The following is a 16106-nucleotide window of genomic DNA, read 5'->3' as shown; positions in this document are numbered from 1 at the left end:
ACAGGGTCAGGGAAGCCTGCAGAGAGTTCATGGGTGCTCGGAGATGACAAACATGTCATTTTTGTGAAAAATCAGGCAAAAAACCAGCACATTTTTCATAAAAATTGGAGCATTTTTGCCATCCCCCAGCACAGAAGCTATCTAGCTCCCTACCCAGCTATTGATTTGTTGGTTGGCTTGTTTGTTTATTCGACTTCTATGCTACCCAATCCTCAAAGACTCAGGATTACTCCATCTCATGATTGGAGGAGGAATTCTGGGAGTTGAAGTCCACAAATCTTAAAGCTGTCAAGTTTGAAGTTTGTAAAAAGTATATATGGTTGTAAAAAGTATTCTGCTACACTGGTATTTTATTAAATAATATATTACTATATCATTTGATTCAGAATAATGTTTCCCCTTGTTTTCCTCCTCTAAAATCTAGGTGCGTCTTATTCTCTGAAAAATACAGTACATTAAACACCTTTTTGGTCACTAGAAGATAGACAGAACACTCTCATTATATTTAGAAGGGAAAATAAAATAATATACATATTCTTTAAATGATAAATCATATCTAAATGATCAAGGTACAAGGTACTTTATAGGTATGTAGTACGTTGTTTTCCTATTTCCATGTGTCCTACATACCAGTTACCTTTTCTACTAAGATGAACTTGGCCAAACACAGCCAGAGACCTGTGGGAGGGGTTTCCTTAAAAGGAAAAATATTTTTTCTCCTTTCAGATTCATATTCCAAAAAACAGACAGTTCATATTAAGTCTTCATGAACAGAAAAGAAAAACTGAAACTTCAACAATTATTATGGTGGATTTAAATCACTACTATCACTACTGGTGATGGTCATTAATGGGGAAGAGTTTTGGATTTTCTACTTAATACAGCAGGGTGATATAAGTGCCACAAACATTGCAGCTCACTAGGTTAAGGTAAGGATAATTAAGTTTTTCCCACCAACCAGTTTTTTCCCCCTACATGACAAGTATGAAGTAGCTTTTTCTGCCTATTTAGCTGGCACAATCATGTCCACATCTGTTTTGAATTTGCAGCCATTCATATCTACAGAAAACTTTTCATTTCTTTGTGAAGAGCATGTATGAATTTTAAAAAATGTGGATATCTAATGCCCCACTGTTTGTAACCTGCATCAGAATGATGACAAAATATATTTTTGTGTATGTGCAATTACAATACAGAGCAAAATTTCAAGAATCAAAATACCAGACCATAAACAAAGCAAAGGAGAAGCATCTTTTCTGAAAATCAAATATGTCCACATTAAAAGATCTTTATTTTAGGACCATCTTTCTTGTGAAACCACAGGATGGCAGTCACCACATAAAGTTGACATACTGTCCTAAGGGAAACATGCCTCAGAAGTCTTAATAAATAAAGTTAGAAAGCCCAAGTTATATACAAATATCTTAGGCAAATATGTTTACAAATCTATGTACAATAAAACAAATGTAAACAGTTAACGCAGCAAAAGGGTCAAAAGAAAGGGATGACAAAATTCAAGCTATGAGAAGCAATGTGCCCCTAGTCTTTCCTGGCTTTAATTCCTTTCTCCTTCCTTTGCTTTTGGGCAATTGTCACCAAGCAGCCGAAGTCCAATCCACAGTTTTCTTGAAATAAAAATAGGGAAAGCCAACTTAGTAGGATAAACTGACTGCGAAGGAATTGCTGAACTGAGGGTATGTCTCCATTTTAGAAAAGAACAACTTTGGCATAATTGCATAATGTATTATGCTCCATAGGGAGATGCCACATCTAAATATTCTCCACGACCCAGATCTTTGGCAGGGTGCTTCTAGGTACAAAGACCCCTCATAGAATTTGTTAAAAATTCATTCCAAATCCATCACTGGTCAGAGGATTTCTAAAACTTCCCTTGAAAATGAATTGACTTATTCAGAAAATAAAAGTGGGGGGAGAGCAGGCGTCCTGTGTACAATGTGAAAGACATAGGATACCCAGCATCAAAGCAGTCCCTAGCTAGCCAACATACAAAACAGAGGTGGGGAAAAAGGGAAGTAATTTGGGCAAGTGCAACTCCTGCAATCTGTGAGAGAGACATCAGTGGTGACCATTTTAAGAATGTCCACGATGGAAATAGAAGAAAATAGACTGTATTAACAAGGAGTGCTCTGGATGTGCTTGGTTTTCTGGGCAGTTTCTGCATTCTGCAACACCCACTCAGCTCCAGCAGGGGGTGCCAACAGAAAACTATCACAAGCAGCTTTTTTCTTATTCCTTCAAGAACAAAACACAAGTCCCATCATAGCTTTGCAATCCATTCATACGCTCAGAGGGAGCATGCCAGGTGCAGATGATGGTCTGGATGCTCCTAAACCTGGTGGTGGGCCTTGGTCAAACCCGTTGACTGCCCTACAAGACAAATAAGAAAAAATTGTTAACAAGTAGCACTGACAAATTATACCCCCTCTATAATAGGATTATATTAGTCCTATGATGACAGCAAAGAAAACTGATTAACTCCCAAATTCAAGCAACAAAACCATCCATTTATGAGCAAGTTAGAGGGATAACTATAGTAAAGGGATAGAGGGATAACTACAGTAAAGAAAATACCATTAAATAAAAACACCATTTAAAAAAAAAATCAAAATCCAATGACATTAATTAATTAATTAAATTATATTTATATGCTGTGCATCTCCTTGCAGATTCAGGACGGCAAATATTTGGTGGTTAATTTTTGGGGCTGCTTCACTGTGAACATGTGAGATACATAATAAACCTTGGCTTATCAGGAAATACTGCTGTCTGGTCATCAGGTCACAACCCAAATAGGCTAACTTGTTTTAGTATGATTAGCTTGGCCTGCTATTAGTCAAACCAGCTTCTGTTTCCATTGCTTTGTAAAGATTTAATTTGATAAAGATGACACAGAAACTTGACACAGTGACTGCTACATGTCCCAAAGCTAGCCTACCTATAAACGTGACAACCTTTTTTTATTGCAATTCAGGCTGACAATATAAAAATATTATTTTAAAAGACTAGCAGGATACTAAAATGCTCATAATCAGAGCCTCAGTGGTGCAGTGGTTAAGAGTGCAGTCCTGCAAGTTACTTCTGCTGATCACCAGCTGCCAGCAGTTTGGCAGATCAAATCTCAGTAGGTTCAAGGTTGACTCAGTCTTCCATCCTTCCAAGGACAGTAAAATGAGGATCCAGATTGTTGGGGGTAATATGCTTGCTCTCTGTAAACCACTTAGAGAGTGCTGTAAAGCACTGTGAAGCAGTATATAAGTCTAAATGCTGTTGCTATTGCTATAATCGGCCCTTTACAAAGTTGTAGCAGCTCAAAGCTATGATTGAAGGATTGCAGAGTAAGTAAAATGATTTACTTGATAGAAAAATTAAGTTTGTATATATACAAACTATGCTAAGGAAGATGGATTGAGAACCTTTGAAAAAAAATGCGGCATTAGGAAAAAAGTATTTCATTCTCTAACTTTTATATATTTCAAACAAGTCAGCATAAACTGCCTTTTGTCAAATTTTTTATTGTCTGGAAAATTGATTCCAAAATTCCAGCATTATATATTACATAGTTCCAGGATCCAGTCTGACCTTTTCCAAACAACTAATAGTTTGCACAATTCTTCTGCATCTGGTATTATTTTCAGGTTTGAGACTGTTTTCAAATCTTAAAATACATTGCCCAACTACATAACAATAATACAAACTATCATTGAAATGAAATTCTATATTCTGACGAAAAACATTTCCCCAGTAACATTACATTAACTGGACCCTACCTATTCTCATAAAAATTGCAGCTATAATCTATATCTCAAGCAAGGAAATTCATTAGGTATAAACTGGAGTAGAATCAAAACGGTTAGCAATTTGTCAGCTCTAATTCACCAGCTATAAATCATCAAATCTAGCAAGCATAATAATGAAATCCAAGACCAGCTGGGTTTTCCCAGAAACAAACTAAATGATAGTGATAAAAATGTTGGGGGATTCCCCCTCCCCCCTATTTTGCTGGAATTCTAAAGCTACCCTGATAAAAGTAAAAAGATCCATTCTTACTATTAAAACAATGAGGAAACCATACTGTTAAGCATTACAAATTGTCAAGAACTGAAACACACACACACACACACACACACACACACACACACACACAAATAATAATAAAGACAAGAACTGAAATAAAAAAACTAATTGAAAACACCTACCCAGTTAGCTACTTGATACTGTAGATTCCATACCAATCAACTCATGGCAGGCAATAGTACTAATAAAGACTACTAGTAACACAAGGTATAGTATTAGAAAGAAGATAGAAAAAGTGATACCCCAGATATCCAATTTATTCAGTGGAAATTATGGTCATTTTGTAGAAAACTGAAAAGAAATCCTTATGAATTATTTTCTTCTAGAATGAATGAAAAGTTTTTAAAATGGATCTGGTCATATATGATCTGGTCATACTCTTCTACTTTTATAATTTAGTAACCTATTAAAAATTTGTGCTGCAAGCAGTTACATAACTCTCAAAAGTTTGTTTAGATGCCTGCAGAATAAATCAACGGACAAGCAAACATGCAAATATTTTGTTTTACTTAAGTGCCTATTCAATTCCAACTTCTGCAATAATCAATTACATGAGCTTCCCATGTGCCAGTTACTTATACCCTAGTTCAGCGTTTCCCAACCGGTGTGCCGCGGCACACTAGTGTGCCGCGAGACACAGTCAGGTGTGCCGCCAAGCTCCAGCTGGGCGGGGTGCTGCCGGTGCCCCCGAGCTCCCACTCGCAGCTGTCCCCCGGTTCCTGCCCGTTGCCGCGGTTTCTGGCGCTCTCCTGCTGGGCCCCAAAGAAGGAAGGCGGGAAAAAGGAGAGCGAGTGGGAGCTCGGAGGCACCGGCAGCGCCCCGCCCAGCTGGAGTTTCCTGGCGTCGGCGGCAAGTGTCCTTTGGCCCCGGCGGGAGGGCACTGGCGGTGGGAGCGGGAGCGTGCTGGCTGCAGCGGCCCCAGGCGGTCGTGGGGAGATGGGGGCGGCGAGAGGGAGCATCAGCGCCACCCCTCTACGAGCAGCAAGACCCTCAGCGACGGGGCACGCCGTTTACCTTTCGGCTCCGTCGCTGAGGCTTTTGCTGCTCGTGGAAGGGAAGGCGCTGATGCCCAAAGCCTCAGCGACGTTTGGCTGCCGGGGGGGGTGGGGAGGAGAAAATCCTCCCCCCCCCCCTCCAGGAGCAGCAAAAGCCTAAGTGACGGATCGCGCCGTTTCCCTTTCGGCTCCGTCGCTGAGGCTTTTGCTGCTCCTGGAGGGGGGGTTGGCGGTGCCGATGCCAAATGCTTTCCCTCCGCGGTGGGGGGTGCAGGGCAGCTGCAGTCAGCCCCAGGAGACAAAGAGGGAATGAGAGAAAGGAAAGAGACAGAAAGGGAGGGAGAGAAAGAACAAGTGAGAGATAGAAAGGATAGAGAGAAAGGGAATGAGAGAAAGGAAAGAGAGAGAAAGGGAGGGAGAGAAGGAATGAGGGAAAAAGGGAGGAAGAGAGAGAAATTAGAAACATGAGAGAGAAAAGGGGGAAAGACAGGAGAAGTACCCAGAAATGAGACAGTAGTATAAATTTCAGGAGGGATGATTGATGATTGACTGTACAGGTATTTATAAGGGGATGTTACATGGGATTGTATATATGAGGGGGTTATTTATGTATGTATGTATGTATGTATGTATGTATGTATGTATTTATTTATTTATTTATTTGTGTCATTTTGGTTGGTGGTGTGCCCCAGGATTTTATAAATGTAAAAAATGTGCCGCGGCTCAAAAAAGGTTGAAAATCACTGCCCTAGTTAACTTGCAGCTTGTCTGTGGCAATTCTGTGTCTACATGGGGCTGGAAGCTCCAACTGGTGTGGGCAGTGAAAGGCATGCCTCACTATGCACATATGCCACCCCTTCACAAAGTGCACCATTATGTTTATGGGAGAGATTCAAGCTGCTTTTATGACCTATAGAGTCCTATATAAGGCCTATTTTACTTGAGGGACTGCCTATCTTCTGTGGCTGATGAGAGCTGATAAGGTTGATGAGATTCAAACCCTTTCAATTAAATAGTGTTACATACTGGGGCCCAGGAAGTGTGCCTTCTCTGTTGTAGAATCTGACCTCTGAAGTGAATATTTTCTGGTGGCATTCTATTCTGATGGCATTCTAAAACGCTTTAATGACCTATACTTGTTCTCCCAAGCCCTGGGTTAGAACGGCTGGGCCCTAATAGATGTTTGTCTGCGTGGTTGCTGCTGCCATTCATTCTTTATTTTTCTTTGTACTTATCTTTTCTGTATTTATCTTCTATATTCTGTTTAATTATATCGCAACTTGCCCAGTGTTAGTCTGGGAATTGGCTTAAATTAAATAAATAAATAAATAAATAAATGATAGTAACTTTACAATTCAGTGCCACTATAAAATAATCTTATTCATGGATAAGGCTTCAACTAACATTGTTGTTTGAAGACATTTTTGAATCAACTTGTAAAAGTGATTATTCTTTGTGGTATTTTCTCTATTCAGTCATTTTTAACTCATGGTGCTGATTTTTTTGACTATTACTTGACAGCGCTGATTGTATAAAAGATATGGTTTCAGATCAAATAATAAAATATTTTATCATAAAATCCTCAGCATCTGTTTTAAATTTCATTTTTGTCTTATTTTATCAAGGGTACAGAAGAGAAACAAGCCTACATTTACAAATCAATGAATATGTAGTTTACTATTCAGTTTTTGATATATTTATAGCAATTACCTGAATTCTATATTAAATTTATAAGACATTTTTCAAGCTTAAACATTAATTTATATGAATTATATGAATTGATAGGAAGTCAATTTTTCAAGTTTAAAATGTGTAAGAAGCATTTACTTTGCAACAAAATTTCCATTTCCCTTTTGAAGGAGCAGATTTTTTATGCCCTCCAAATTTTTATATAAAGTTCAATCCAATATATACCATGTGTTCCATTAAAATAACATGCATAGAAAGGATCAAGATAAAATTAGAACTTATTACTGAAACTCATATTAGAAAATTAAATTCAAAGAGAGGCTATTAGACTAATAATGTCAGTTCCAAATCCATTATGGACAGTACACATAAACAATAATCTCCAAGCATAAAGATAAGTTTATCACACCAAACCAGGCACAATTACCCATGAAATATGTAGGGAATCTGACCTAAACATATGGGAGAGATAGAAAAATAGTTTAAAAAGTGTACTTTTTGTCCAAAGCATGACAGGAAGTCGGAAATGAATTTCATTTCAGAAACGCATAGGTAGTTTTGATTTAGAACCCAGTTTTTCAGCCATAAAAGGAGGAATTGCTTTCCATATTCTAACACAGGATTGTTAAAGTTGTCTAGATTCAGGCACATTTATCATCTATATTGTCTGCCTTTATTTTGAGACAGAAAGCTCTGATATTGTTCCTGGGATGTGTTTGAGCATGATACTTCTCCAAGCTTCTCATATTCCTTCTTCCTGATATTGCTGTCATTACTTAGCACCACTACATCTATCACCACCACTCTTCTGCTACTTATCTTTTATCACCATGTCCGACTGACTAATACCTACCTATCTGTCTGGATTTGAAAGGCCCAAAGAATTTTAACTCTCTTATTCTCTGTATCATAGAAACATAGAAACATAGAAGACTGACGGCAGAAAAAGACCTCATGGTCCATCTAGTCTGCCCTTATACTATTTCCTGTATTTTATCTTACAATGGATATATGTTTATCCCAGGCATGTTTAAATTCGGTTACTGTGGATTTACCGACCACGTCTGCTGGAAGTTTGTTCCAAGGATCTACTACTCTTTCAGTAAAATAATATTTTCTCATGTTGCCCTTGATCTTTCCCCCAACTAACCTCAGATTGTGTCCCCTTGTTCTTGTGTTCACTTTCCTATTAAAAACACTTCCCTCCTGAACCCTATTTAACCCTTTGACATATTTAAATGTTTCGATCATGTCCCCCCTTTTCCTTCTGTCTTCCAGACTATACAGATTGAGTTCATTTAGTCTTGCCTGATACGTTTTATACTTAAGACCTTCCACCATTCTTGTAGCCCGTCTTTGGACCCGTTCAATTTTGTCAATATCTTTTTGTAGGTGAGGTCTCCAGAACTGAACACAGTACTCCAAATGTGGTCTCACCAGCGCTCTGTACAAGGGGATCACAATCTCCCTCTTCCTGCTTGTACCAACTTGACTTGGCGCTTTATACACTATGCAGATGTTCCTGTAAACAATGCCAGCTAGTTGGTTGTGACATTCAGTGTAAGCTGTTTTTGCCTGCATCTATGTACATTTATATATCCCTAGTTAATTCTGTGGAGAAGGCCTATTAAAATGAAATTTTAGCAACAGTTCAATGAAGTCATCAAGATAATTGTTTAGAATATGAAAAAATGGTACATTAATGCCAAACGAATAGAAGATAACAAATCTGCCTTGGGTTAAGACCAAAGCGAACACCCAATTTTACTTTTTTCACAACAAGGTCTAAAAAGCAAGTTCACAGTGTCTCAGTTACCATCCATTAATTCAAACATGCACCTCAAACTCCTCCTCCTCAATTTTCTTAGTTCCAAGCCTCAACAGCTGTCATCAACTTCAATAAACTTTCTATGCAAACAGTGATTCTGCTTATAATTCTGACATCAGCTTAGTATTTATTTATTTATTTATTTATTTATTAGATTTGTATGCCGCCCCTCTCCGTATACATCTTATCATACTGAATTAGCTAACATATAACTCTATAAAAGCCAACAGAGAATTCAAAGCAAATAACGCAATAGCAGCAAAGGCTGCAGTACAGCAATGAGCAAATTACCTCTGTTAGTCCCACCACCCAACTATAGGCCATTCATAAGGCGGCGGCGGCAGCAGATTGAGTCGGGTCCAAAAGCAAACGTGGCTGTTTCAGGATCCAGCGACAATTGGGGGCAGGGAGAACACTACAGGGGCTATAGAGAGAGAGAAAGAAAAGGAAGGAGGAGAAGAACGGGCATGCCTGAGCTCACTTTCCACGTTGTAAGTAGTTCAGCCCTAGGCAGTGATTTTCGTCCGTTCATACTTGGATGCTCAAATTTATGAACATGTTCTGGGTTGGGACTGGAGGCAGCAGATAAGACAGAAACTAAGTGGAAGCAGCACAGGAAGAGCTACAGGATACACAATACCATGACATGTCAACACTAACCAAAAGCAGAAGCAGTGCAGAGAAATGGCTGTTGATGCTTCCGGATCATTTAAATAACATTATGTTTACAATACAGTTGCTGCTGTTTTAACTTTAAATATATTTAAATAATCTCTGCTTACATTGTGAGGTTTGCACTGTTGTTTGAGAGAGAACTAAAGTTATCTTCTGCAATGTACCATTTTTTTTACTCTAAATGTATGCTGACTGTTGATAAGCACAAAGTTCTTGTATGCTAAATCAAGCGTGAATAAGAAAAGAGACTGAGTAATGGAGTTAAGGAAGACAGGTTTTCCAAAGGGCACAGAGTGATATCTAGAAGAAGCCAGACTAATCAATATTGTAGTAAGCATGAGGATCATGAAAATAGATAAGATCTTAATGCAGAATGAAGGGAAAATATGATTAAAGAAAAAGGCTGCAGCAAGGAACAATATGAAATACATGTATGTTTTGAATCAATTGACCCTTGTATAATTTGATGAGAAAAAAAAATCAATCCAGCAAACAGATTTTAGAAGTCATTGATAAGAGTGAACTTTTCCTATCTTATAATTCACTTATACTGTATCAAGGTTCAAGGGGAGAGTAAAACTTTGTTGTTATTAATTTTGTGCTTCAAAATTCAAGATTGGAAACTTCTGGTTTGAATTGCTGGATTTGGATTTGACTTTAACAGTAATCGTATAAATAAATAATTTCTATCCTGCCCAAGTGCAAACAGCTAAGACATATCCTTGTTCTGCAAGTTGCACAGACATTTAGCCAGGCATAGAAGGAGCCTACAGAGACATCTCTCTAAATGTCTGATAATATTTTGAAGAGTTCAATTTTTAATAGGGATTTATTATTCATCAGTCCTAGATAGGTATTAATGCCAAAGTTACTGCTTTTATAGAGTCTGTAAGAGATTATCTTTAAAAATACTTGCAATGTTCAGTATTTGCCAGTACTTGCGAAGGTTCAGGTTGCACTCTAAATTTGCAGCAACTTTCTTGGCTGATTCTTAGTTTAGTCTTTGGTCAGATGTTAAGTACTTCTTTCAGTTTTAAGCTCTAAATATTATTACCCCTAGTTATTTTAATGTAGGTCTTTAAGATGTACTGAAACCCACAACTTGGAGAATAGTTGTGATGAGTAGCATCATTCTGAGTCATATCTGCAATAACTTCAAAACTGTTAAACTCCCTTGAAAAATAATGGAAGGACACTGGAATATCTCATCTAATATGGATTTTTATTATCTTCACTCAATCATTTGCTTGTTCTATTACTATATTTAACATTATTCCTAATCAGTATTTATAAGATATCTGCATAACGTGTATTATCCCTAATTATTTGGATGATTATTGTTGAGAATAATCCAAAGTTCAATTTTTTTTTAAATAAGCCCATATTAGAAATACTGACCCTGGAGTAAAAAAGAAATAGGAAATCATCAATTCAAATTTAAAAAGTGACACAGCCACAAAATCATTTAAACTTTGCAGCTAAATATATATTTCTGGGGTAAATGAAAACAGTATTCTACAATTTTAATGAATGGCAGTTGAAGACTTTAATGTTATTCACTTTTATATATTACTTATGTTTTGAAGTCAAAAGTGTAGTAAATCAATAAATTCTGCTTTCTTTTTGTGTGAGATGAATCTTATTGTTAAGAACATTTTTCCCAGTCATAAAAAATCTTCAAAGTCAAAATATAAAGTTACTTTGAGCTGTCTTGTCATCTCTCTTACAATGAAGTGAAGTGGAAGATATATAAAATCCATTTTTCATTCATTAAGGAAAAGGTATAACAAGCAGAGTTTGAGCCTATGCCAAAATAAAAATAAAGAACCAGTTTGATGCAGTAGTTAAGAGATCAGGCTAAAAACTGGAAGACCTCAAACTCAGGGAGTTGTAGTCCTGCTTTAGGCACAAAGGGAATTGGACGACTTTGGGCCAATCTTTCACTCTCTTGCCTAGGAAGGAGTCAATTGCAAATCATGAGTGGAAATCTTGCTAGAAAAACTGCAGGGACTAATCACTACGGTCACAAGGAATCAGAATTTATTTGAACAAAAAAGAAAAAAAGAAAGATGTTTATGGATCAAAGAGTGGGGAAAAACTTATACAAAACAATTCTCTAAAACCTCATGTAAAAACAAAACTTACGCTTTGTCATAAAATGTTGTATGTCCTGGATGACAGAATTTCATGCCATTGCTGTTGATCATACTGCTATTTATGTTTCCTGCAACGTATGATTTACGTGATGCCTGGTCCTTTGCAAAGTTCCTACAAGCAGCTAATTTGGATTCTAATGCCTGAGAAGAAATGGAAAAAAATAGAATGTATTATCAGTCTGGGTGAAAGATTAGAGAAGATAGAATTATCAGGCGCCACATCACAATGAAAAGTATAAAGAATCACTTTATTTACAAAGAATTATACATGATCTTAACCTACATTTTTGTTTAAGAACTGAGTTTAAAAGTATGCCCATTAATTGAAACTGGCTTTCAAATATTCTTCCACAGAGAAATTATCTAAAACATCAACCATCAATAACTTTAGTAGTGAAAACTACAATTTGCATATTTTAAGAAAATGTTTAAAAAATTATAATAGCCAGTTAAAGATGTATTGTACAAGTATTTGCAATACAGGAATTGGAAATGCAATGTTGAAAATATATGCATCTCTCTTTATTGATTGTAAGGTATGAGGTTTATAAAATTTCATGCACTGAGTACTTAATTGTTCATCTTTTAACACAGCCATGAACCTTTTAAAAAAGAATTAGTAAAAGCCAAGATTGAGGATGATGAACTCTATAAATAATATTAATCTTACTCTGCTAGATTTTATTGTCATTTCTCCCTACATGAAACCACAAAGCTGTTGATCTAGCAGTACCTGCTTAATTCCCATGCCAGTTCTTTCCAAGTAAACATATGTAATCCCTCCCCCTTTTGTATATATAAATTTTCTGCTCCATGTAGTCATTCAAACTATGCAAACAGCACAATTCTAAAATTTCTCTAAAATAACCCAATGAGTTCAATTCTCCTTAGTATCATAATAATACAGAAACATTTGTTTCATGTAATGAAGTAAACCTACTTGAGTTTCAAGTAATTTATTTTAACTGGACTAGAATAAAATAGAATAACAGAGTCAGAGGGAACCTTGGAGGTCTTCCAGTTCAACCCCCTGCTTCGGCAGGAAACCCTATACTATGTGATTTTAATGCATGTGAGGAATTGCACTGTATGTCACATAGACAGCATCTAGAAACAGCCATAACATGATACAGAGCATAGTTCTTACCCCCACTTTTCTTAGAAGATCACCTACAATGTTGAGAGCTGATATTCGGGCAGATGGAGTGAGAGGGCTAGTACCAAAGCCATTGGGAATAGCTGCAACAAACCCACAAATACAACAGAAAAGTCACATAATTACAATGTCCCAAACTTAAGCATTTACAACAACAAAAGGAACAAAGAGCAATCCCACACCAGGATCTTTTATGTTTCAATGAGTAAGTGCCATAGCAATATATTTTATCTAAAGTTTGATGGCCAGGAATAAAACAATTCTATATACAATACTGATTTATATAAAATCTTATTTCCATAAAATCACTTCCCACTTTCCTCTATGGCTGAATATGCATATTACACAGTGTAATGCAAAGGTAAAAATACAGGTAGTCCTTGACTTACTTCTGTATATTTAATGACAGTTCAAAATTAAAGGGCCTTGGAAATAGTGACTTACAATCAGTAGTCACACTTACAACTATGAAATTACCTTGTGTTCATATGATCAGAATTTGGGCACTTATCAACTGAGTCACATTCAGGACTATTTGCAGCATCTTGTGGTCACATGATTGCCATTTGCCACATTTTAAGGAGGGCCTCTTCAGGCTCTTTTGTCACCAAATTCTTACTGCTAAGTGTTCTAAATTCCTAACCATTGCTGTTAGATCATATTTTATATCTAAGGTAAAAAAGTTATTGATAAAAGGGATTTTTTCTCAAGATTCTGAGAACAAAAAACAGCTATATATGAAGATATAAATAATTAAATCAATTTCTACTTGTAATATAAGCATTTAGTATTTCAGAAAATATGCATGCATGTGTTCTACCTTTTGGAGAGGGAAAGCTGTTTTCACAGCTTTTCCCAACTGGTGTTGCTGGCAGTGACAGTGAAGCTTGGACTGCTGAATCCATCTTTTCACAATCCAGGGTTGGGGAACTAGGAGCAGATTTCCTAGTTACTTCTTGTCTTTCTCGTACTGCTAGTTCTTGCCTTAAATCTGTAAATTTTAAATAAAAATAAATTTGTGTATTTTAGCTATGAAAATAAAAACCCTTTCTCTCTCCCCAGTCCAGGTGTTGGCAACCCGCGGATCTAGAGCCACATGTGGTTCTTTGGGCCCTCTGCTGCAGCCTCCCTCTCCCATCACTGGATGGCCCCACCCCTTGCCCTTCCCCCTCCTAGTCACTCCACGCCTGGCCTGAGAAGGTAAGGGGGACGGCAGGGAATGGGGAAGCAGCCGGGACTGATTTTCTGGTGTCCCACTCTTGCTGGAGCTTCTTCCGGCCCTTGTTGGTGCTGGGTGTGCCTCAGTTGCTTGGGAAGATGTGCAACTTGCTCTCCGCCCCGAGACACTGACCCACCCACCGGTGACTAACACAAGCGCTGGCAGGGTGGTAATGGGATTTGGGAGGATGGGACGAAGGAAAGGAGGATTGGGCTGCAGCACCCAGCCACAGCCTTAAAAAGCTCAAGGCAGCGGGAAAAGGGGGCTGGCCCCACTGAACTTCGCACGCCCACCCTGAAGGTCAGGCTTGAAGAAAGCCGGAGCACCCTCACCAAAGATCCTTACCTGTCAGCTGGTCACCCCCTCTCTCTATGTGTGTGTGAGTGTGTGTGTGTCTATGTCTGTCTGTATTTGTGTGTGTATCTCTCTCTCAGTCTGTCTCTGTGCTTCTTCTTTCCCCCCACCCCCGGGAAAGCCCAGCGAGCTCTCCTTGGGGCTCTGCACTACTGTTTTCCTTTCTTCTTTTTCGAAATCTGGGTTGGCTAAGGAACAAGGGTAGCCCATGACAGAGGCTTCGTTCCCCCCTCTCATGAACACCCTCCTGGCCCTGCTACACCTGGCCAAGAGGTTGTGAGAGGAAGCGGAGGGAAGGGTCTATTGTGGCTTGCCCAGATTTCCAAAAAGAAGGAAGGAAAGGAGTAGCGAAGAGCCCCAAGGAGAGCTTGCTGGGTTTTCTGAGAGAGTGAGAAGAGACACAGAGACAGGGAACAACAGAGCAAAATACACACAAACACACACACACACTCAGAGCAAGAGAGATACCCAGAGCAAGAGATACAGAGAGAGGGGTGGAGACACAGTTCATGAAATAGCCATAAAAATATGAGTATATTAGATAAACTTTGGCTGTCTTTCAGAATTATCTTCTGCCACATGAATCCCAGCGACCAGTTAGGTCCCACAGAGTTGGCCTTCTCCGGGTCCCATCGACTAAACAATGTCATCTGGCAGGACCCAGGGGAAGAGCCTTCTCTGTGGCGGCCCCGACCCTCTGGAACCAGCTCCCCCCAGAGATTAGGAATGCCCCCACCCTCCTTGCCTTTCGTAAACTCCTTAAGACCCACCTCTGCCATCAGGCATGGGGGAACTGAGACATCTTCCCCAGGCCTATATAGTTTATGTATGGCATGTTGTGTTGATGTTTTTTAAATTATAGGTTTTTAGCTTTTTAAAATATTAGATTTGTATTTTACATTGTTTTCTACTATTGCTGTGAGCTGCCCCGAGTCTGCGGAGAGGGGTGGCATACAAATTTAATAAATAAATAAATAAATAAATAAATAAATAAATAAATAAATAAATAAATAAATCTTGCAACTATCTTATAACAAAGAAAATTAGAGTTCTTGATTATTACAACATTAATTAGCAGCTATATATTAAGTAGTACCTCTAGCTTCATCTTTCAGTCTTTGCACAGAAACTAACAGAGATTCCTTGTCATCTAGTTCACTTTCCAAAAAAGCATTTCTCTCTATGGCTTAGATTAGCTAGTAGGGTTATATATGAAGTTTCTTTTGTTTAGGGTTATCGTTGGAGGGCTGTTTGATTCTCTGGCTTCAAAATATTCAAATTATCAATTTTGGAGAGATTAATGTGGGGGAAAAATCAAGAAAGAAATCAACTCTTTGAAGAAGCATTAACGTGTAGTAAAGAACATCAAGAAAACGAGAATTCAATAATCAGTATCAAATGACAGAAAAGTCATCTCAGGAACTAGAAGATGGTCGATAAAGATAACAAGCTAATTCCACTAGCCAGTGAATTCAAGCCATTATCTTACTTAATGCTCTCATTCTTAATACTCTATATCAAATACACACATATGCACATACTTCTGATATGTTATTTTAGATGGGTAAGTAGTCAAAGTGGAACCTTGGTACATATAAAATATGTTCCCATAGTTTAGAAAAGTAAATCAATTGACTAATTTTCTTACAAAAGGTTCTGACTATTAGTTAAGAGAAAGTACTTCAATATCATCCATACGCATTGCTGTCTACTCAATTATTAAGCTTTGTTGAATAAAAACTATGTAAAAGAATTTGAATAGAAATAAAAGGAAAATCTAATGCTTGTTTTTTAATATTACTTCGGGTTTTTTTATCATATCAAAATTTAGTTTCAGAAGAAAATATAACAAATGAAAATGGTTTGGGGAGTCTGATGAACTTTAGTTTTAGTTGCAGAACTGCACCAATATCAAGTAACTATTTATAGCACTAAAAAA

General features: G+C 37.7%; 1 protein-coding gene across 1 annotated transcript in view; it reads right to left on the bottom strand.

The window, feature by feature from the left end:
- Positions 1–1252: 1252 nt before the first annotated feature.
- NDEL1 (nudE neurodevelopment protein 1 like 1) overlaps positions 1253–16106 on the bottom strand; it is a 30504-nt gene continuing 15650 nt past the window's right edge. The window contains 6 exon segments of the mRNA XM_070736753.1: positions 1253–2388; positions 11428–11579; positions 12586–12677; positions 13415–13585; positions 15264–15353; positions 15657–15679. Of these exon segments, the coding sequence (XP_070592854.1) occupies positions 2298–2388; positions 11428–11579; positions 12586–12677; positions 13415–13585; positions 15264–15353; positions 15657–15679 (619 nt within the window). The 3' untranslated portion in view covers positions 1253–2297.

Source organism: Erythrolamprus reginae, chromosome 2, assembly GCF_031021105.1.
Source record: "Erythrolamprus reginae isolate rEryReg1 chromosome 2, rEryReg1.hap1, whole genome shotgun sequence".
Taxonomy (NCBI): Eukaryota; Metazoa; Chordata; class Lepidosauria; order Squamata; family Dipsadidae; genus Erythrolamprus; species Erythrolamprus reginae.
The sequence above is the reverse complement of the archived record's forward strand: the minus strand, read 5'-3'. Positions and strand labels throughout refer to the sequence as shown.